Source organism: Hordeum vulgare, chromosome 2H, assembly GCF_904849725.1.
Source record: "Hordeum vulgare subsp. vulgare chromosome 2H, MorexV3_pseudomolecules_assembly, whole genome shotgun sequence".
Taxonomy (NCBI): Eukaryota; Viridiplantae; Streptophyta; class Magnoliopsida; order Poales; family Poaceae; genus Hordeum; species Hordeum vulgare.
Window position 1 is genome coordinate 55882696 of NC_058519.1, and position 22519 is coordinate 55905214.

Genomic DNA, 22519 nt, shown 5'->3' on the forward strand with positions numbered 1-22519 from the left:
TCCTCCTACATGATTGATACCTTGGTTCTCAACAAACCGAGGGAAATACTTATCTACTTTGCTGCATCACTCTTTCCTCTTCAAGGGAAAACCAACGCAAGCTCAAGAGGTAGCATAGAGCTATGACCATTAGATGTCTGTTTGATTAACTCTAGTGCAAGTGGGAGAGTGTTGGAGATATGCCCTAGAGGAAATCATGTATGATGATATTTCCTATGTGTTTATGAATAAATATAGTCCTTGTACATTATCAATGATGTGTATTAACGAGTACTTGACTTGTTTGTGAGACTATGAATTGTACTAGTAAGCATGCACGTGCAACACACGAATAATCGTACACAGAAAATTCCCTGCTCATAATTAGCAAAAAACATACATCCAAAGCAATCAACATGGTGAATTTCTCCGTAAAGAACATATGGGATATTTATTGTCGGTATACTCCCTCCGTGGCTAAATATATGTATTTTTGAAAAATTCTATGCACTACATACATATGCATATAGACATTTTTAGAGTGTAGATTTACTAATTTTGATCCATACGTGATTTATATTCAAAAATTTAAAAAGATTTATAAAATAAAAACATGGTTGACACAGAAAAGGTACAAAAAAGAAAAATAAAAACATACTCCCGTTATAAAAAAAGACCTCACCCACTCCCGCTCTAAAAAAACAATCTCACCCACTCCCCTCCCTCCTCACCCGATCCTTATCCTCTTGCACTGACCATCTCCCTCTCCTCACTCTATCCTTATCCTATCCCTCATCTCAGTGCACTGCGGAGCTCACACCGAAACCCTAGCCAGCCCCGCCGGCCGTCGCCGCTCCCCTACCGTCCGCGCTCCTCTCTCGAGGCCAGCGGGCTAGCTTATCCGACGGTCCCTGGGGCTCGCGCCGCCCACAACCCCGAGGGCCCTGAGCACCAGCGCCACAGCCGTGGAGGGAGAGGCGGCGGTGGCGGTGAATCCTCTCAGTGCACTGACCACAGCCCTCTCCCCACTCGATCTGAATCCTATCCCTCCTCTCAGTGCACTGCGAAGCTCCGCGCGAAACCCTAGCCAGCCCCGCCGGCCGCCGCCGCTCCCCTACCGTCCGCTCTCCTGTCTCGAGGCCAGCGGGCTAGCTTCTCCGGCGGTCCCTGGGGCTCGCGCCGCCCACAGCCCCGAGGGCCCTGAGCACCAGCGCCGCAGCGGCGGAGGAGAGGCAGCGGTGGCGGCAAATCCTCTCAGTGCACTGACCACAGCCCTCTCCCCACTCGATCTGAATCCTATCCCTCCTCTCAGTGCACTGCGAAGCTCCGCGCGAAACCCTAGCCAACCCCGCCGGCCGCCTCCGCTCCCCTACCGTCCGCTCTCCTGTCTCGAGGCCACCCCGGACACCGAAGTTCATGGCGCAGAGGGCCGCGGGGTAGCTTCTCCGGCGGTCCCTGGGGCTCGCGCCGCCCACAGCCCCGAGGGCCCTGAGCACCAGCGCCGTAGCCGCGGAGGGAGAGGCGGTGGTGGCGGCGAAGGCGAAGAAGATGGCTTCAAAACGGACGGGGACGGCAGGATCTGGCCGTCAGAACTGGCGCTCGTGTCGCGCGCCAACGCGCCACCGGCCGCCGAGTCAGCAGGGGGCCGGGAGGTGGCGTCCAAGATGGATGAGCTCGACACCGACCGCGACGGCTACGTGGACCTCGGCGAGTTCGCCGCCTTCCATGGCCACGACCGCGGGGAGCGCGAGCTGGACGCCGAGCTGCGGGATTCCTTCGACGTCGACGACATCAACGGCGACGGCCGCATCTCCGACACCGAGCTCAGCAAGGTCGTGTTGCTCTTTAGCTATTATGCACATAGAGGATATCAAAAAAAATAGCTATCTATGGCACTTGAACCCATAAGCTACTGTTGACGAACAAAGGGCCTTACTTTTTTATATTGAACTTGCTTGATGTGTGTGTGTGAGAGAGAGATAGCTTGATGTTGTATGCTTTCTGGCTGTCATTCATGGCCTGCTGCTACTGCTTTGCTATATATATTTGTATAAGGCTTGCATCTTGTATGCAGCTATGCTTTGTTATCTATACTTGCTGGTTGTCATTCATGGTCTGCTGCTACTGCTTTGCTATATATATTTGTATAAGGCTTGCATCTTGTATGCAGCTATGCTTTGTTATATATACTTGCTGGCTGTCATTCATGGCCTGTTGTTACTGCTTTGCTATATATATTTGTATAAGGCTTGCATCTTGTATGCAGCTATGCTTTGTTATATATACTTGATGGCTGTCATTCATGGCCTGCTGCTACTGCTTTGCTATATATATTTGTATAAGGCTTGCATCTTGTATGCAGCTATGCTTTGTTATATATACTTGCTGGTTGTCATTCATGGCCTGCTGCTACTGCTTTGCTATATATATTTGTATATGTCTTGCATCTTGTATGCAGCTATGCTTTGTTATATATACCGTTGATGTTGTTGTTGTTGAGCTCCTCATGTTGTTCATGTATTAGCGAGGGACCGGGTCCAAAGACACACAACATTCAATTATGATGATCTAGGAATCACTATTCTGATCTTATGTCATCTCACACATACATTATTTTTCCTTCTTTATATAACATTTTATTAATTATTTATATATACCCGCCGTATCGTCGTATTGTTGTGTATAGAAATTGATGTATCCCAATTTTAGGATCGCTGTATCCGTGTCGTCGGTGCTTCATAGTACCCATGAAGCATGAGGCCGCAATAATCTATTTATAGACATGCACAAGGCCATGGTCAACGCGCCGAAGCAGGGTTCATCGTCCGTCTTCTTTAGGTAAGCAAAGTGATCCACCTTTCCTCTTTCTCATCGCATTCATTTTATTGTGATATTGCATTGAAGTCAATCAATTTTTATGATTCTTTTCGTGTTAAAGTACATGAACTTTTAAGTGAATAAATTGCGTGTGTAGATATGTAGAGGATGAACCAAACAAGCGGATCTTTCAAGGTCAATAGCTTTGCATATATATTAAATAGATGCAATGGCACACCACCTTCATTATCATGCTTGCATTCACATGTTGTTCCATCAGAACCATGAATGCTGCCCAGAATTGCCATGCCTTCAGCTTTTGCTATAAGTTCCTATGTTGCTCCTTTGCAGGTGAATTTTCATGCGATTTCTACTTCTAAAAATGAGAAAATACCTTCAGATCAAAGCAGCGGATTTGTAGATTTCTGGGTATTGGTGCTACCCTGTCTCCTTCCGTCTTACGGTCTTTGGTCACTGATTGTGAGGTACAACGTTGTTTTACAACCTGAATTTATTTCTATTTTCTGTTGGCTTCATTTTAGTAAAGATGGGATGTGGAAAATAATAATATGTTTCAGTAGCTATATTTCTCTGGTTCCTACTATGGTTGTAGGTTAGATGTTCCTATTGGTTTGTCTTGCTGTAGAACCTGTCACTATTCATATATTACACATTTTGTGTAGCTATTAAGGAAGAAAGTAATGGACATTCACATGTCAGAGTCTCCCCGTTAGCATTTGATGGTAGCTATTAAGGAAGAAACATATTAGATACATTATTAAAGTATGTATGTCTATTGCTACTGATTCTTATAACATGTGGTTGTTTTGACTTTGAACTGTGTATGCAGGGTGATGTTTATCCCGTGGAACCTTATGAGAGCTTGTCCATGAACCAAGTACTTGATGCCCATTGGGGTGTTCTTGATGATGAAGATGTAAGTTCAAATAATTCCAATTTTGCAAAAGAAGCATCGTTTGTTTTTCAATTAAAATGGCCTATAGACTGTATGCACTGTTTATTTCACAACTGGATCTAATTCTCTCTCTCCGCCCAGGTTGTGGTGTGGTTCAGCACCGGCTACATTATTTTAGTACTGTAATATTAGGTGGTTACAGGATCAGAGGATGGGACAGCCCGTATCTGGGGTGAGCAATCCTCTCAATTCGAGAAAGTTTTTGTGTTGTTTTTTGTTTGAATTAGATGTCTGTTTGATTAACTCTAGTGCAAGTGGGAGAGTGTTGGAGATATGCCCTAGAGGAAATCATGTATGATGATATTTCCTATGTGTTTATGAATAAATATAGTCCTTGGACATTATCAATGATGTGTATTAACGAGTACTTGACTTGTTTGTGAGACTATGAATTGTATGATGATTGTCCTAAATGGTCCCCGTTGAAAGGGTTGTGTGGATACACAACCAGATAGACTAGCATATGACACGGTGGATGGTACGGTCTCACTGACCATGTAGCATTGGATACTAGCCGGATAATAAGGACTCAGAAAGATCTGATCGGATTCAACATAGTCGGATCCGAGTTGAGATAAGGTCTGAGTTGGACAGACCCAACTATGAGACGCAGCGATCAGTCTTCTGTGAGTCTCTAGTACAACATACGTTCTATGCCCTAAGACCTTAGTTGGTGCCTGTATCCGGGATGGTGACAGACCTGCTTTGGGCTGACCAAGTGCTACTCCATGACTGGGTAGTTACAAAGGTAGGTTTCGGGCTTGTCCAAACCCATGACGCGAGACGTGGTCGAGCAAGATGGGATTTCCCCCTCCGATTATGAGAGATATACTTTGGGTCCCTCTGGTGATCCGACGTGGATAAGCATGTCCATGTGATGTCTACTACGCAACTATATTCTTGTAGACGTTGTTAGGCCTCCAAGCGCAGAGTTTTGTAGGACAGTAACAAATTTTCCTCAAGTGGATGACTTAAGGTTTATCAATCCATGGGAGATGTAGATGAAGATGGTTTCTCTCAAACAACCTTGCAGTCAAATACAAGAAATCTCTTGTGTCCCCAACACATCCAATACAATGGCAAATTTTATAGGTGCACTAGTTCGGTGAAGGGATGGTGATACAAGCGCAATATGGATAGTAGATATAGGTTTTTGTAATCTGAAAATATAAAAACAGTAAGGTAGTAAGTGTAAAACAGTGAGAAAAACGTTGTATAAATGCTTGGAAATAAGGCCTAGGGTTCATACTTTCACTAGTGCAATCTCTCAACAATGCTAACATAATAGAATCATGTGACCATCCCTCAACGTGCAACAAAGAACCACTCCAATGTTCCTATCTAGCGGAGAACAATAAGATGAAATTGGTGTAGGTAGTTGAACCACCTCAAAGTTATTATTTTTAACAAACCTTTTGAGCTATTCCTAAAAGTGTCACAAATAGCCCTAGAGTTCATACTAGAATAACACCCATGATACATATCAATCAACCATAATGTCACCTAGATACTCCAATGTCACATCAAGTATCAGTTGGTAAATTATGTGATATGCATCAAACAATTTCAGATCTGTCATATTCAATCCAACACAAAGAACTTCAAGGAGCACCCCAAGATTTCTATCGGAGAACATAGTATGAAAACGTGCAATCAACCCCTATGCATAGATCCCTTCTTCGTCTCGCTTATGGCTGGTTTTCCTCCAAGCTTAAAGGGTGATGTAGCACAACGACGTCAAGTATTCCCCTCAGTTAAGAAACCAAGGTATCAATCTAGTAAGAAGATCCACAAGACTGTGTAAGCAACACATGCACACAAATAGCAAATCCTCGCAACCCAACGCATGGAGGGGTTGTCAATCCCTCGTGGGTAAAGTAAGGATAGATTTATAGATGCAAATAAGAGTGATAGCAAATAGAATGCATCAAGGTATTTTTGTTTTTTGATAATATAGATCTGAAAACAAAAGAGCAAATAAAGTAGAAACGTAAATAACAAAGTAGAGATTGCAAATAGATGATGTGAAGTAGACCCGGGGGTCGTAGATTTCACTAGTGGCTTCTCTTGAGAAATAGAAAACGATGGGTAGACAAATTACTATTGGGTAATTGGTAGAAGAGCAAACAATTATGATGATGTTCAAGACAGATCATGTATATAGGCATCACGTCCAAGATAATTAGACCGACTTCTGCCTGTATCTACTTCAATTACTCCATACATCGACCGCTATCCAGCATGCATCTAGTGTATTGAGTTCATGGAGAAACGGAGTAATGCCTTATGAATGATGACATGATGTAGACAAGATCTATTCATGTAGGAATAGATCCCATCATTTTATCCTTGATAGAAACGTTATACGCGTGTCATGTCTCTTTCTGTCACTGAGATTGAGCACCGCAAGATCAAACCCATCACAAAGCACCTCTTCCCATTGCAATATAAAATATCAAGTTGGCAAGACAAAAACCAAATATTGGAGAAGAAATACAAGGCTATAATAATCAAGCATGAATATGTTTTCATAGATGTGATCATAAACTTACAATTCATCGGATCCCAACAAAGACACCGCAAAATAAAGAGTTACATCATATGGATCTCCAAGAGACCATTGTATTAAGAAACAAAATGAGAGACAAAGCCATCTAGCTACTACCTACGGACCCGTAGGTCTGATATGAACTACTCACGCATCATCGAGGAGCACCAATGAGGATGGTGAACCCCTCCGTCATCGTGTTCCTCTCCGAAACGGGCTATAGATTGGATTTCGTGGCTCTGGAACTTGCGATGGCTGAAACGATTTTTCGTCGACTCCTCTAGGGTTTTATGAATATTGGGGTATTTATAGAGCTCGCAGGTGGTGGAGGAGGTGCCTGAGGGCCCCACTAGACACCAGGCCGCGCAAGGGGCCTCTAGCTCCCTGATGTCTAGTGCCCCCTGGCCTCGTCTGCTGCTCATTCTTGGTTCCCAAGTTTCCTGCTAGTCCAAAAAATTCTCTGTAAAGTTTCGTGGCAACTGGACCTCGTGTGATACAGATTTTCCGCGAAGGAAAAAACAGCAAAAAACATGAACTAGCACTAGGCACTATGTCAATAGGTTAGTCCCCAAAAATGATATAAAGTTGTTAGAAAATGATCATAAAACATCCAAGAGTGATAACATAACAACATGGAACAATCAAAAATTATAGATACGTTGGAGATGTATAAGCATCCCCAAGCTTAATTCATGCTCGTCCTCGAGTAGGTAAATGATAAAAATAGATTTTTTGATGCCGAATGCTGCATCACATGTTCATCATATTATTATTTTTCTTTCAGCATGGACATATGGACTTGTAGATGATGCAAAACAATAATCTATAATTTGACATGCAAATTTCAATACTCAAGCATATCAATAAGCAACCAAGTCTTTCAAAATATGAACGCTAAAGAACGTTATCCCTATCCCATCATGCTCTATCATTGATCCATTCATGCAACACACTCAAATATTAACTACATCCAGTGCTGAAGTGTGATAATGGTGTTCCTTAGTTGGTGCTTTATAAGAGAAGATGGAGACTAAAAAAATAAAAATTGTATAAAGTAAATAGATAGGTCCTTCATAGAGGGAAGCTGGGATTTATAGAGGTGCTAGAGCTCAAAGTGAAAAACTTCGAGATTTTTTTTAGGTGGCATGTTTTTCCTGTCAACGAGAACGACTAAGAGTTTCCAATATCCTCCATGCTAAACAAATTATAGACGGTTCCCAAACTGAAAAGAAAGTTTATTCCTTTTTCCACCATTCTTTCACATTCCACGGCTAGCCGTATCCACGCATACCGTCCATACCAACACTTCCCAAGGGGTTTATTATTTGAAACACATTTTCTTCTTCTTTTTGGGACTAGGCATCTCTATTATCGCCATACTCTCGTGCAATGATAAGTGAGTAAACGCTCATCTTGAGAATAACCTATTTAACATGGAAGATACCAGCCACCCCTCGCCACTTCATGAGCGTTATAGGCACACAAAACAGAAATTTATTTTGAACATTAGAGTTGGCACTTGCAAATTTACTTGGAACAACGTTGAAATACCGCATGTAGATAGATATGGTGGATTCATTTGTCATAACTTTGGGTTTATGATTTGGATGCACAAGCAGTATTCTCGCTTACTACAAAGTAAAGGCTAGCAAATAGATTGAGAAACGCCCAACCAAGGATCAAAAATCATCATAAGTGAACATTAAACATAGCTGTACCAAGGGAGAGGCAATTTCGTGGCTTTTGGTGGTTGCCCCGAAATTAGGGTTTTCCTCTCCTTATACGTGCCTCTGTGGTGCTCTATGGCCCTCCTATGGATGGACCCTTGATCAAATGGCTCTTGGGCACCTCTAGAATCTTCCTAGGGACACCTCACAGCCCCATGAGTCCCCAAAATCATGGTTTGTCTGAATATATGAAATATGGTAAGAGTTGGACTCAATCACGTCATCAATTATCGTAATCCGGTAATCATATATTTTCCTCCGGTAAAACGGGTCTAGAGATCACATCCGAAATCCCTTTTGCACAAATTTGTAGTCTAGAATCAATGCCATAAAATTCCCCAAACTTTTGTAGTTTTAACTTTTTCCATTTGATTCTCTATTCGGGGGTAAAACTGACAATCTGTGAAAATTGTTGGTGGACAGATTTCAGAAAAGTCACGGTCCTCCTCCAACAAGGCTCCTTTTGTGTTTTCATCAATTTCCAATTATTTCGTACACATCAAAGTGTAAAACAAGAAACTTGTGCATTTTTGCAACTATTAATAGGTTAGTCCCAATAAATCATAAAACCATAGTAATAACATAGGACAAATGGTAGACAACAAGCATGAGGCATAAACAATGTTTATACGTTTGGGACGTATCACCATACGATGAGGATTATGGGATAATCCAAGGTGTTGGTTGGATTCACCGGAACGAGAAATATGTAATGCCGCAACAAGGATGGCCATCTCGCCTTGGTCACGAAATACATACATACATACATACATATATATACATATATATATATATATATCGTGTGGCGAAGGGAACAGAAGTACGAAGTACATGTTTGCCTACCAGCTTCATCAGACACTTGGAGTTGGCACGCCTTGCTAGAGGCCACTATCGACTGGTTGAGTCGAATATGATCTGACTCACGACCAAGTGAACGAGAACCTAAGGGGTCGCACGCTTAAGGGAAGGAACGCGTGGGCTTTAGGATTCGTGCGAGGCCCAAGAGTTGAGCCCGCGGCAGATGCCTATACATAGTGGAGGTGCGGCACACTCATTTGATTGATCGCTTCAGCACCTTAATTAGGGTTTTGCATGTGTTGCAACTAGACAACTCCACCCACCGCCGACTGTATGATCGGACTTAGCAGTCCGTCGCACGTCGTTCCTCCTGCACACGCGGATACCATTAGAGGCGGTGCACTTGCGCCGCTCCAGCAAACTTGTACGTGGGATCCAGTGACTAACTATTCGAGGGAGAGGATCCAGCGACCAACTATTCGAGGAAGATCAGACGGGGAGGAGACGAACCATGCGGATGCGCTGCCCCAACTCTACTTCCAATGCACGACACTTCACGTCTAGTGGTAACTGTGATAGCCTGGCTTATTAAGGATGATAAACTACTCATATCAATAAGGAATTCCTTTTTTCCGGGAGCCCATTCGAATAGAACTCTCAAGTTAAGCGTGCTTGGTTTGGAGTAGTTTTAGGATGGATGATCGACCGGGAAGTTGATTCCGGGTGCGCATGAGTGAGGACAGAGTGCGCAGAAAAGACTAGTATTGATATGTGGGGCCAGTCTAGATCCCGTTAGGAGTAACAACTGCCGGCGGGTGTGTCCGGGGCGTTACAAGTTTGGTATCAGAGCCGACCCTCGCGGTTACACGGGTGTTTGCGGACAGGTATGCGGTCATGTTGTTCATGACGTTTGTGACCCGTCGTGGCACACGACATGGTACATGTACTGGACTGGATGCACAGACGTTTGTACCAAGAGGGAACGCTCGTGTGGCTCGACGAGGACGTCGGTTTCTATGAGTGGTAGTGTATGTGATAGCCTGGCTTATTAGGGATGATAGACTACTCATATCAATAAGGAATTCCTTCTTTTCCGGGAGCCCATTCGAATAGAACTCTCAAGTTAAGCATGCTTGGCTTGGAGTAGTTCTAGGATGGGTGACCGACTGGAAAGTTGATCCCGGGTGCGCATGAGTGAGGACAAAGTGCGCAGAAAAGACTAGTGTCCGAGGCGGTCTAGATCCCGCCTGGACTCTCAAGTTAAGCGTGCTTGGCTTGGAGTAGTTCTAGGATGGGCGACCGACCGGGAAGTTGATCCCGGGTGCGCATGAGTGAGGACAAAGTGCGCAGAAAAGACTAGTGTCCGGGGCAGTCTAGATCCCGCCAGGAGTAACGCCCCTGGTGTGTCCGGGGCGTTACAGTAATGATCCGTGATCCATCTTTGTAGCATGTTCTTGGATGTTCTGTGCATAGGAAATTTTTAATTTGCATGCGATGTATCTACGGTAGAACCCAACATGCAACACCGCCGTACCACGAGATGCTCTATCGCAACACCGATGGCCTACGATGATGCTCCGTCACAACATCGCCCGACCATGATAATGCTCCGTTGCAGCACCTCCTAACCACGGTGATGCTCCATCACAGCATCGCTCGACCACGAGATGCTCCATCATAACATTGACGACCTATGACGATGCTCCATTGCAACATCACCTGACCACGACAATGCTCCATCACAGCACCTCCGACCTCCGATGATGCTCTGTCGCGACACCGCCGACCTCCGATCATGCTCCATTGCAGCGCCTGTCGAGTACGACAATGCTCCTTCACAGCACCAACGACCTCCAACGATGCTCCATTGCCGCACCTCTCGACCACGATGATGCTTCGCTGCAGTGGTCTTCGATGATGATCCCTTGCAGCACCGCCCGACCACGACGATGCTCCATCGCAGCACTGATGGCCTCTGATCATGCTCCATTGCAACACCAGTCGACCACGATGATGCTCCATCACAACATCGATGACCTCCAACGATGCTCCGTTGTCGCACCGCCCGACGTGTGGAGAGCATGGGCAACAACGTTTAGAGCGCGCCCATGAGCCATCAGCCCATCACGACATAACAGCCTCAGGCAGCATCGTCGTCCGACACCTCACACCAATGTGCTTCCAGCGCAGCAACAGTCGGCATCTTTGCACCGTCGCCCAACGTCTAACCCTCGCGGATCCCCATGGCCTATAGGTATGGCGCCCCTTCACACCTCCCGGCGGCCTTCTACTATGGCGACCCCTCGCAACTCCTGGCAGCACAGTTACGCCGCTCCCCTGCTCTGCAGCAATTGGCACGCATCCGAAGGTGCGTGAAGAGAGAGCAAGATAGGCTGTGGTGTGCTTCGCGTGTGGATAGGAAGAAAACGGTGAAGGTTGACAAGATATGTTGTGGGGACATGTAGGGTCGGTCTTGACATTTTGGGGGCCCGGGGCGATAGTTAAACCCGGGAGCCTTTAATACAAACATAGAAAAAATTGTTTTGGCCTTGACTCTTTAACATCCAAAAATCTATGTTTATTTAGGTGAATTTTACCACTAAAAAGGGTAAATTTACAAGCATAGCTTGGATTCTCCTTTTAATTTGAACTCCAAAGCACCCATATACAAATTTCTAGGTTATAAATCTTGATCCACTTAACCAAATCAAGAAAACAAGAAAAATGGGATGTTTAACAGGAAGTTATCTACCCGTTTCATGTTGTAATCAAAAAGTGGTTATGTGTGAAAATAGACTAGTTCTTGGGAAACAAAAATCTGCTAAAATTTGCCAAAACAAATCTACCAACCATTGAAAGTACTTGTATAACAACATGGTGATACCTCAAGAACCATTAATCCAAACTGAGCAAATTGGGTTCGATGGAAATGGAATCCATAAACATTATAAATTTTCTTCTCGTGTCATCTCAAATTTAATAAAAATAGTGCAGTTTCCAAAACACTAATCCAATCCAATGATTGAATTATCAAAATCAACGCTCAACATCAGACTTCAATTAACATAAAATAATACTAGGAACTAGGGACTACCAGAAAGGTTACCTCTGAACGGTAGGTCATGGATTTAAAAATCAATAGATATACAATTTCTAATCCATTGTAAGCAGCACTCGTCCGCTCTTAGCGCTTGTTCCTAGCTGTTGCCGCGCATGTAGGTGATGACGCGAGGTGAAAGCACGATGTGAGACGATGATCATGCGATGTCAAGGGTGTTTGATGTGATGCGAAATTCATCCGTCCATCGTGTGCCTACGTCTTGCATGAAACTGGTACATGCTCTTTGACCTGATTTGATGATTTGATTGATCACCCATTTCTTTTCAAGAGATCGTACGTGCATCAAGTCTTACATAATCCAATAACCCACATGGACCAACATAGATTATTTGTACGTACACACAATAGGCCTCAAGCCTTGCTATAACATGAGTCTTTTTTTTTTTAAGAGGAGCCTGGGCTGCTTGCCGTACGTCCTGAGAGCCCTCCTGGAATTTGGGGGCATGGGGCGATCGTCCCCTGTGCCGGCCTTCGGGATATGGTTGAAGACACATGATGGGTGTTGATGCCAGCTTGATCCTGTCCACGCGGATGAAATCTGCACGTTATCAGCTGGTTGAAATCAAGTGTTTTCTCATCTTTTTCACTTCAATCTAGAATTTCAATCTAAGATGTGTCTTCATCTTTTTTCTTCCTCTCGCATATAAGGATACAATTTCATGCAGAATTCTCATGGAGCATCCAAATAACTAGTTTGTACAATTTGTACGTTAGCAACACACGAGATCGTAACATATAATCATTCGCAGAAAAAAAAGAGGCGTAACATATATTTTTATTTTCAATGCATTTTTCTATCGTGCTTTCCCAAAGTGTGAATTTATTATTGAACCATCAAAGCTGGCAGGACCAGTGCAAACTCGGCACTGCCCTTGGGGCCCACGCGTAAGAGAGCGGGCACCAGAAAATTGAGAAAGTCGATCCGACCTCCAGCACAGGCGGGCGGTGGCACCCAGCTAGTGACATGTGGGCCCCCAACCCGACGACCCCCTCACCAAAATTTCACGCCTCCCCGCTCCCCGATTTCGAAATCCTCTTCCCCCCACCCCCTTCCCATTCCCAGCCCGAAGCCAAAACCAAACCCTCCGCGCCTCCGCCTCCGCCTCTCCCCCGTTCCCCACGCCGGCGAGATGGCCCCGCCCTTCGTGTTCCCCTCGACCCTGCGGGATCTGGAGCGCGACGACGACGGAGACGACGAGGGCGAGCCGTCGCTCCGGCCGCACGCCCCCATCGCCGTCACCGCCCTCCGCGCCGCCGACCTCGACGAGTTCGTCAAAGGTACCTGCCCGCTCCAGCCCCCCGCTTCCCCAAATCCTCCGTAGAATACAGCCCATCGGCCCGAGCTTTGCCGGCATCGAGCGTTCCGTAGGTCCGCGGGGGTGCGGCCGCGCTGCCCGATCTGCCTCGAGAGCTCGAGGTTGCAAACCCTAGTTCCCGTAGATTTAGTGTCCAGGGCCCTACCACTCGAGTCTCAGCAAGCGTTCGCAACAGGGTTTTGCGAGCTTTGATGGTTGCATAAATTCGAAAGCCATCTTAGAAATTAATTGTAATAAAACACAGTTAACCGAGCGCTCAAATCCTCAGAGATAAGAGTTCCTGACCGTTGTTTGACATTTCCGGGAATAAAGCTTAACTCGAAATGAGTTATGATGGCCGTCCATCTTAGGACCTGAGTGTCTGGTTGGGATATGGCCCGCGTTCTCCTTCTGAGCTATAACCCGTTTTAGGCTGGTCCTATGCTTCTCCTGATTCTCGAACATTTTGTGTTTGCTCGATTTTCTGGAAGCTGATAGTCTTATGTGCTGCTTTTGGAATGTGCAACATAGTGAAGTAAAGTTATGCTAGTTCAAGCACTGTAGTGTACCTAAGTAATCTTGCTTTTCATTTCTAGAAGGGATCTCCAGTCCTAATGGCTGATACCCGTTAACTTGATTTCAACTTACCCACCACAGTCGCAGGAGTTAGTATTTTCTTTTCTTCCCCTCAAGTTTCAAGTGACCAGATAACTTTGTGTGTTGCTGGTATGGGTTGATTAATATCAAATGGAGGCATCGTTATGAAATGTAGTATTAATTGTTACGACCAGAAATTCCCTAAATGACTTAAACAATGAATTGGTTGCATCCACCCCCAAATTCCTGATGCTTTTTTGATTTTCATCTCCGTTGTTCTCCATGGTTTTTTGGGCTTCCAGATTGGCAAGCCCTGCTTGAGTTGATTTTATTGCTGGTGTTCCTTAAAGAGTACTATCACATTTAAGTTCTTAAGTCATTTTTTGACTCAATCCTTGCTCACATGGACAGAAAACTAGTCCGCACTTAAAATTCTAAGAACGTGTCCTGACCATTTGTGAAAAGTCACTTATCTTTCCAAACCAACACCACCTGTTTTTTAAAAGTCGTCTTGTCATACAAAAGGTTGCCAACTTGCATGTGCTTTAACTGTTTTTTTTATAAGCTAGTTCACATATAGTTTTGTGTGAATCACCCAGGGTTTATTTTGCAAAATACTGGTTACCTTATGTAGTGGAACACTGGAAGTATTGTCCCTTCTTTTTTGAAGGAAACATAATGGAAAATGCCGTGCTGGAAACTATATTTAAAAGGTGAAAATATACAAGAAAAAAGGACAAAAATAATAATGAGATGGTTTTTTCAGGTTCATATGATCACAACTGAAACAGTGTGTCTAATGTTGAAGTAAACTTACTCTATTAGCAAGAGCTTCCAGTACAGCCAGTTAGCTTTCTTTTCCTCGGAGATGTTTTCAGAATTTATTTATCATACTAACAATCAAATGAGCATGTCAACTACTGAGCAAACATTTGCACTACTATTTAAACTCTTTAGATTATTTTACTTTGTCCAATATGAATGTAGTTATTTATTTTGTCAACATGTGTGTGCATCTATTTTTTTCAATATTATTAACTAACGCTTTCTTTTGGTTTGACTAAAATTAAAGGCACATCATTTGATCTGTCTGACAAGGAACTTTTCTGCATCGAGGAGCAGGATGTGTTTAATAACATATACTCTCTTGTGCGTGACTTCACTTTCTTGCCCCCAGCGCTTAAGTTCAACCTTGTTGAGGCCTTGCGCTCCAACCTCAGCGTTCTTCTACCCAACATTCACTCCCTTTCACGAGCTTCCATGTCATCCCCCTCTGATGGGATCCCTATCGCTGACCGCATTGCATCTCACCGCAATGCCCTGAAGATCTATTCCTTTTTCCTCCTCTCCATTGTCCTCGCTCAGGAATCTTCAGCTGATAGTGGCACTGGGGCAAAGGTAATACTTGTCCAAAGCATATGATTCTTCAGGTTTTTATACATTTTTATATTTAAATAGATTCATCTGCCATTTGGATTTAGGTGGCAGCACATGGTCGGAAGAAGAATCCTGTTTATGCTTGGAATTGGGAAGCGCAAAGAGGACGGATCATGAATCTGGTCGCTAATTCTCTTGAAGCTGATCTTACGCTACTTTTTGGTCCAGGCGGTGCTGATGAACGATATCTATCTTTTGCTTCAAAGTAAATTCTTGAACCTTGGCATACTATACTTTTCAGTATTCTTGTTCTTATAGTGATTTTACTTTCTTATATATAGGTGTACTTATGTCCTCTTTGAGAATCAAAATGTGTTAAAAGATGAGGAAACGAGAAATGGTCTATGCCGGATAATTGGTGCAGTAGCTACAAGGCATCAAAAGATTTCTCAAACCAGTGCATCTGTCTTGCATTTGATCCATAAATATGATTTCACTGTTGCTCATCTTGCCGAAGCAGTTGCTGCTGCAGAGAAAAAGTTTGGTGATGGAAGCTTGGCAATTTCCTTGATCAGGGAAGTAGGTCGCACTGACCCCAAAGACTATGTGAGAGATGCTGCTGGCGCTGACAATGTTGGGAGATTCTTAGTAGAACTTGCAGATCGTTTACCAAAACTTATGTCTACCAATGTTGGTGTTCTGATACCACATTTTGGTGGGGAATCATACAAGATTAGAAATTCTCTTGTTGGGGTCTTGGGCAAGTTGGCTGCAAAGGCTTTCAAAGATGTTGATGGAAATAACAGTGCTCATTCCATAAGGCTCCGAAGTAAGCAGGCCATGCTAGAAATTTTGATGGAGCGTTGTAGGGACGTGTCAGCATACACGAGGAGTCGAGTCCTTCAGGTATGGGCAGAGTTGTGTGAAGAAAATGCTATTTCAATTGGCCTGTGGAATGAAGTGGCATCAGTTGCTTCAGGGAGGTTGGAGGATAAAAGTGCAATCGTCAGGAAATCAGCACTACAATTTCTCATCACAATGCTTCAACACAATCCTTTTGGGCCTCAACTAAGGGCCACGACCTTTGAGGCAACTTTAGAGAAGTACAAGGAGAAATTGGAAGAAAAGGAATCTCAGTCTCCCGTGGAAGGTGAACTTGCGGACGACCATCCATTGGGTGAAGTGATCGTGGGGCAAGACGAGAGTGTCAGTGATAGTTGCCTACCTTCTAGTCAAGACCAGACAGATAAAGATCCTACGTTTGTAGATATAACAAACTTAGAACAGATGAGAGCTGTGTATGCATCCCTTGAGGCTGGTCTGCGATTCACGACATGTATAACGTCGTTAATGCCAATTCTTATCCAGTTACTGGCTTCATCTTCAGCCACAGATGTCGAGAACACCATTCTTCTACTAATGAGATGCAGACAGTTCCAGGTTGAAGGTTCAGAAGCAGCACTCCGGAAAATGTTACCTCTGGTAATGTCCCAGAACCAGTTAGTTTGTGCACTTGTGTTTTGTTTACATTTTCCTCACCCATTTTAGCTTTTTTTGTAGGTATTTTCTCAGGACAAGTCAATATATGAAGCAGTGGAGAGCGCATTCATTGCCATATACACAAAAAGGACCCCAACAGAAACAGCCAAAAGTTTGATAAACCTCAACATCGATTGTAGCATTGGTGACCTTGCTGCCCTGGAGAACTTAGTTAGTTCATTGGTATTGAAAGGAGAGATTTCATCCAACATGGTGCACTCTTCTTTCCCCTTAATGTTTGCTGATACTCGTAGCTACAGCAATGCTGTGCACTCTTTCGTATACTCCCTCCGTCCCAAAATAACTGTCTCAACTTTGTACTAGCTCTAGTACAAAGTTGTACTAAGGTTAAGACACTTACTTTGGGACGGAGGGAATAGAATTCAATGTTGTACCGAATGCTGAATAGATGTGATGCTGCTTAGATTATTCTATTCTTGTCTGCTATTGCATTGTACTTTAGTCCAAGATAGGGTTATTAAGTTGCATGTAGGTGAGAGAGCTGATTTTAGAACATCTTGCAATTGTGAAGCTAAGATGCATGCTGAAAATTTTGCTCCCAGCTCATCAATACCTCAATGTGAGAATATCCTTGAAGATTCTAATTATAAGTTTTAATTATTTGTTGTGCTATTAAGGTGTCCTTTGACAACCGTATCACACAAATGTTTTCCTAGTCCTATTTAAGCATAGCCATTTTGTTGACTGGCATTGTACTATTTTACTGATGCATCATATCTTATTTTGCTCGTGAGGAGCATACTTGCTAATTCCCAGAACCTCTTGCAGATGTCAGCTTTGTGGGATTATTTTTGCTTCAACATCAACGGTGTAAAGCCAGTGCAATGCCGTGGAGCTTTGTCAATTCTTTGCATGGCAGCAAAATCATCTCCTAGCATTCTGGGTGCTCACTTGCAAGATATTGTTGACATTGGGTTTGGGCGCTTGGCTAAGGAAGAGCCTCTCCTTGCTAGAACCGCATGCCTTGCCCTGCAAAGATTATCAGAAGAAGACAAGATAAAATTACTAAGTACTAGTACCAGAGTATTTGCTGCACTGCAAAGCTTGGTAACTAGCTTCTCGCTTCCGGACAAAATATGGTATGGAGCAACAGATAAAGCTATAAGTGCCATATATACCTTACACCCTGCTCCTGAAATCTTTGCTGCTGAGATTGCAAAGAAATCCCTCAGTTCTGTATTCGGTGCCTTAGGAACGGATGGCGTGTCTAATGGAGTGGAACTTGAAACTCAGAATAGTTCCATCATTACGGAGATATCAACCATGAAGTTGGGTCGATTTCTTTTTGTCATTAGTCATATAGCACTCAACCATTTGGTTTACATTGAGACTTCCGTTAAGAAAATTCACAAACAAAAACAGAAGAATGAAAAATCACAGTCCACCAATGAGGATAGTCCGGTAGATGGCTCCAAGAAATCGGAGGTAATTCTTGTGTGTTACATCCATTTGAACTTTTTTGACTTTGACTTGTCATTGTTTCATGTGACTTAAACTTGTTATTCTTTATGTGATGCTGGCAGGCACAAGACATAAATGCTGAACTGGGACTTGGTGTAACGAGAGATGTTGCAATCGAGTTCTTTGCTGAAAAAGCTGAACGGGAGATTGTTTCCTATTCTTGTGAAAAGAACCTCATTGGACATTGTGGACCATTTCTATCAAAACTCTGCAGGAACCTGACTTTGCTGCAAAAGGTTTGTATTGTCTTGCCCTTTGTACATCTTTGAAATGTTTGGATTCCATTGCTCTCTGCGGTTTTGTGATGACTTAATATTTTTTTTTGGGTGTAGTTTCCGGAGTTACATGCTTCTGCAATGCTTGCTCTTTGCAGACTAATGATTATTGATACAGAATTCTGGTACGCAATTATATTTCAACATCCACCTGTTTGTGTTTGTCTAATATTATGGGTAGCATCCTATTTTATCTACAAATTTATGACGACACTGAATCGCATTATATGCTCAACTTGCAGCGAGGCAAATCTACAGATCCTATTTACTGTCGTGGAAAACGCATCCTCTGAAATCGTCCGATCTAACTGCACTATAGCCCTTGGTGATTTAGCAGTTCGCTTTCCAAACCTCTTAGAACCTTGGACAGAACACATATATGCCCGATTGAGCGATTCATCGGCATCTGTGAGAAAGAATGCTGTGCTGGTCATTTCTCATCTCATATTGAATGACATGATGAAGGTCTCTCTCCCCCTCCCCCCTGCCAGCCTCTCTCTTTCTGCTCTCTCCCTCCCTCTCTCTCACCACTGAAACACATTCACAAATCCTATACAGGTTAAAGGTTATATCAACGAAATGGCGGTGAGGGTAGAAGATGAAGATGAGAGGATCTCAAGCCTTGCAAAACTATTCTTCCATGAGTTGTCAAAGAAAGGTACGTGTATAAAATGTGTCAGTCTATTTGATTTAATTCAGTACTGCAGTTAGACTTTAGCTAATATGGTTACCTCCCTTTTTCCTTTGGCAACTGTGAAGGAAGCAATCCAATTTATAATCTTCTTCCGGATATTCTGAGTAGACTGTGCAATCAACACCTCAAGGAAGAAACATTTCGCAACATCATGCAATTCCTAATTGGTTCTATTAAAAAGGTCTAACATGCCGCTTCTTTGCCTGCCATTAGTGCACTTTGGTTTTTGCCTCTCAATAACTATATTAATTTCTGACTGTTATTTCAGGACAAACAAATGGAAGCTCTTGTCGATAAGCTCTGCAATAGGTTTGCTGGTGTAAATGGTATTATATGCTTACTTCTACAATCAGAATATACTGAATATTTGTGTTGTTCGTCTGTGCTTCCATTAATTGCTAATCAACTGTTGACCACTTGATGTCTGTTTAAGAAACCACAAGATAATTGAACTTTAATGAATGGAAATTCAGAATTACAAATAAAATGAGAGCAGTAACCAAAGATTTAATGCTGTGAATCAGCAGGCCGTGTTGCTTGTTGTCTTGTAAGTTTCTTCGCAGAAGTTAGTAGTATGGAAATTTAGCAAGGCAGTTGACTTCTTTGACTCTCATTTCAGTCTTCTGTTCTCCCTGAAACAGCCGTTATTTACTATTACTTCTGTACCAAAATATAAGACGTTTTTGTAGGCTAAACTAGCCTAAAAAATGTCATATATTTTGATACGGAGGGAGTACATGCATTATTTTGGACGTTTTCATGAATTGTATAACATTCTGCTCACCACTTTCTCAGATGTATGATTCTTTCTTTGCTTGTACTTTCAGATGTTAGACAGTGGGAGTATATCTCGTATTGCCTCTCTCAGCTAACCTTCACTGAGAAAGGTTTGAAGAAACTCATCGATAATTTCAAGATGTTTGAGCATGCATTATGTGAAGATTCTGTGCTGAACCACTTCAGAAGCGTGATTGCAAAGGTTGGTTGCATAGCCTTGATGGCTGCATACGCTTCACGTTTTGTTGAAATCAGAAGTCTGAATTTATGAATTCTGTGCTTTCATTGATCTATGTCAATTTGTCCAAACAGCCTTGATCGCTGCATACACTTCATGTTTTGTTGAAATCAGAAGTCTGAATTTATGAATTCCGTGCTTTCATTGATCTATGTCAATTTGTCCAAACAGTGTAAGAAGTTTGCGAAACCAGATATTAAAGCTTGCATCGAGGAATTTGAGGAGAAAGTTAGCAAGGTTCACGAGGAAAAGAAAGAACAGGAAGCCACAGCAAGAAATGCGGAGGCACATAAACAGAAAATTGATTCTCTTGATAAAATCCTACTTGCTAAGGAAGTTGGACAGGATGACAAAAACTCTGCTGAGGGTAAGTAACTCTTTTCATTCTTTCTGAATATCCTTTATGTTCTTTGCCATTTAAGTTACTTTCCATGTGAGTACTTCCATGTATGATTACGTCATTACAACTCAAATAGGTGTTTATGATATATGCACTAGAGAGTAGAGAATCTTCACTAGAGAACTCACTTATTTATGTGTGTTTCGTTAACAGAGGAAACCAGTGAGGTTATTGATCCTTCAGTGGATGGCAATGCTGAAGATAAGGAGGCAGAGGAAACTAGTGAGGTTACGGATAGCAATGCTGAAAATAAGGGGGCAGAGGAAGGTACTGAGGATATTGACCCTTCAATGGATACCAATGCTGAAAATAAGGTGGTAGAGGAAGCCGCCGAGGATGCTGACCCTTCAGTGGATACCAATGCTGAAAATAAGGAGGTAGAGGAAGCCGCTGAGGTTGCTGATCCTTCAGTGGGTAGCAATGCTGAAAATGATGAGGAGACAGAGGAAGGTACTGAGGTTACTGGTCGTTCAGTGGATTGCAGTGCTGAAAATGAGGAGACAGATGATGCTACTAAGGATATCGATCCTTCAGCGGATAGGGCTGCTGAAAATAAGGAGAACATGACCAAAGGCAGCGGCAACACTTGTTCGGGAAAAAGTCAGACATCGTCCACGGTTACGGAATCAGAAGACGATAGCACAGAGGTTCAATCATCCAAAACCGCTCGCAATCGCAAACGTAAGTTGTAATTGCAGCGCAGGCATCCACGCATCATAGATGCAGTTTCTCAAGGAACTTCTTCCATCTATCTGTACAGGTTCGACACGATCAACCGCGAAGAAGATGAGAGAACCTATCCCAGAAGACTCAGCAGACGTTGCTCCTCCAGCCAGGCGTTCCACCCGCTCAAGCAGAAGGTTCGCTCCCACTCGCCGTCCTGCTCACGATTCTCTGTATTATTGTGTCACGCGCCGCGTTTTAAACCGCTGGATGCCTTTGCTTATCTATGATTTACTTACTAATTTGAGATAACCCTCGCTGACAAAATGGCAGACAATGAAGGCGACGCGGATCGAGCTCAGATTTGGAACAGCTGATGCGGCTGCGTGGTGGTGATTTCACCTTGAGATCATGGACGAGTTCTGAAACCACCAGTGCTCTCCTCCGTCCTGACGCTTGTGTGTACCGTAGCGTTTATTGGTCTAATTTATGCTGGTAATCCGTCCCAGATCCGGACTACTGCGTTGACTAATGGTTGTGTAACTGTATTCCTCCCGACAAGGACGGTTTGTATTTTCTAGAAACACATGACAGCCGACGTAAAACAGTTCATATCTACTAAGCCTACCAAAACGTGTTATATTTTGGAATGGAGGTAGTATTTGGTGACATGGTGTTCGTTCTCTGGGAACCTGAGGCGTGCCTAGCCTTTTATCATCCCTCAAGTCATGATTAATTTCAGCAGGCATGCATAATCTTTCCATGTATCGGAATGTACACAGGCTGACCACTGGAATCATCATCATCATGGTAATAATCGAAGAAAATGACCGCGCAACTATTCCTACCCACGAGCAAGCGATGCATATCCCAGTAGCAGACCAGGAACCGTTCACCTCACAGCGACGCGCCATCGTGTCGTCCCGGTAGCACGATGCCAAAATGATAAGAGGAGCGAGCAAGCAACGGGAGAAAGTTAAGTTAACAGTAACAGCCACTGGCGCTGGAATAGCTAGCCCCCAATAATGCAGGAGGAAAGCAGCGAGTCGCCACCTCAGACCATGAGCAACGGCGGCAGCGACGGTCCCTGCGCGCCACACCACGGGAGTGGAAAGCCAACGTCCTTCTCGGTTATCCGGCCGCTGCCTGCGAATCTCCGGCCGCTCCCAGCCACGCTTGCTCCTCGCATCTTACTTTGATCGCGAGATGGAGGTGA

General features: G+C 43.6%; 1 protein-coding gene across 1 annotated transcript; it reads left to right on the top strand.

The window, feature by feature from the left end:
• Window positions 1–13008: 13008 nt before the first annotated feature.
• LOC123424905 (condensin complex subunit 1) lies at window positions 13009–21972 on the top strand. Its single transcript, XM_045108597.1, has 17 exons — window positions 13009–13244; window positions 14931–15256; window positions 15340–15500; window positions 15577–16717; window positions 16796–16987; window positions 17564–18220; window positions 18319–18492; window positions 18589–18656; window positions 18774–18996; window positions 19090–19189; window positions 19291–19406; window positions 19494–19551; window positions 20053–20204; window positions 20412–20607; window positions 20794–21321; window positions 21401–21500; window positions 21637–21972. Exons 1-17 carry the CDS (start codon window positions 13097–13099, stop codon window positions 21641–21643), a joined length of 4347 nt encoding a protein of 1448 aa, XP_044964532.1. The 5' UTR covers window positions 13009–13096; the 3' UTR covers window positions 21644–21972.
• The last annotated feature ends 547 nt before the right edge of the window (window positions 21973–22519 follow it).

Bases quoted from the DNA above. Each gene is read 5' to 3' on its own strand.
- LOC123424905 (XM_045108597.1), top strand. From the start codon at position 13,097: ATGGCCCCGCCCTTCGTGTTCCCCTCGACCCTGCGGGATCTGGAGCGC. The intron at 18,657-18,773 runs GTACGCAATTAT...CTCAACTTGCAG, and splicing joins ATTATTGATACAGAATTCTG to CGAGGCAAATCTACAGATCC. The intron at 20,608-20,793 runs GTAAGTAACTCT...TTTCGTTAACAG, and splicing joins TGACAAAAACTCTGCTGAGG to AGGAAACCAGTGAGGTTATT.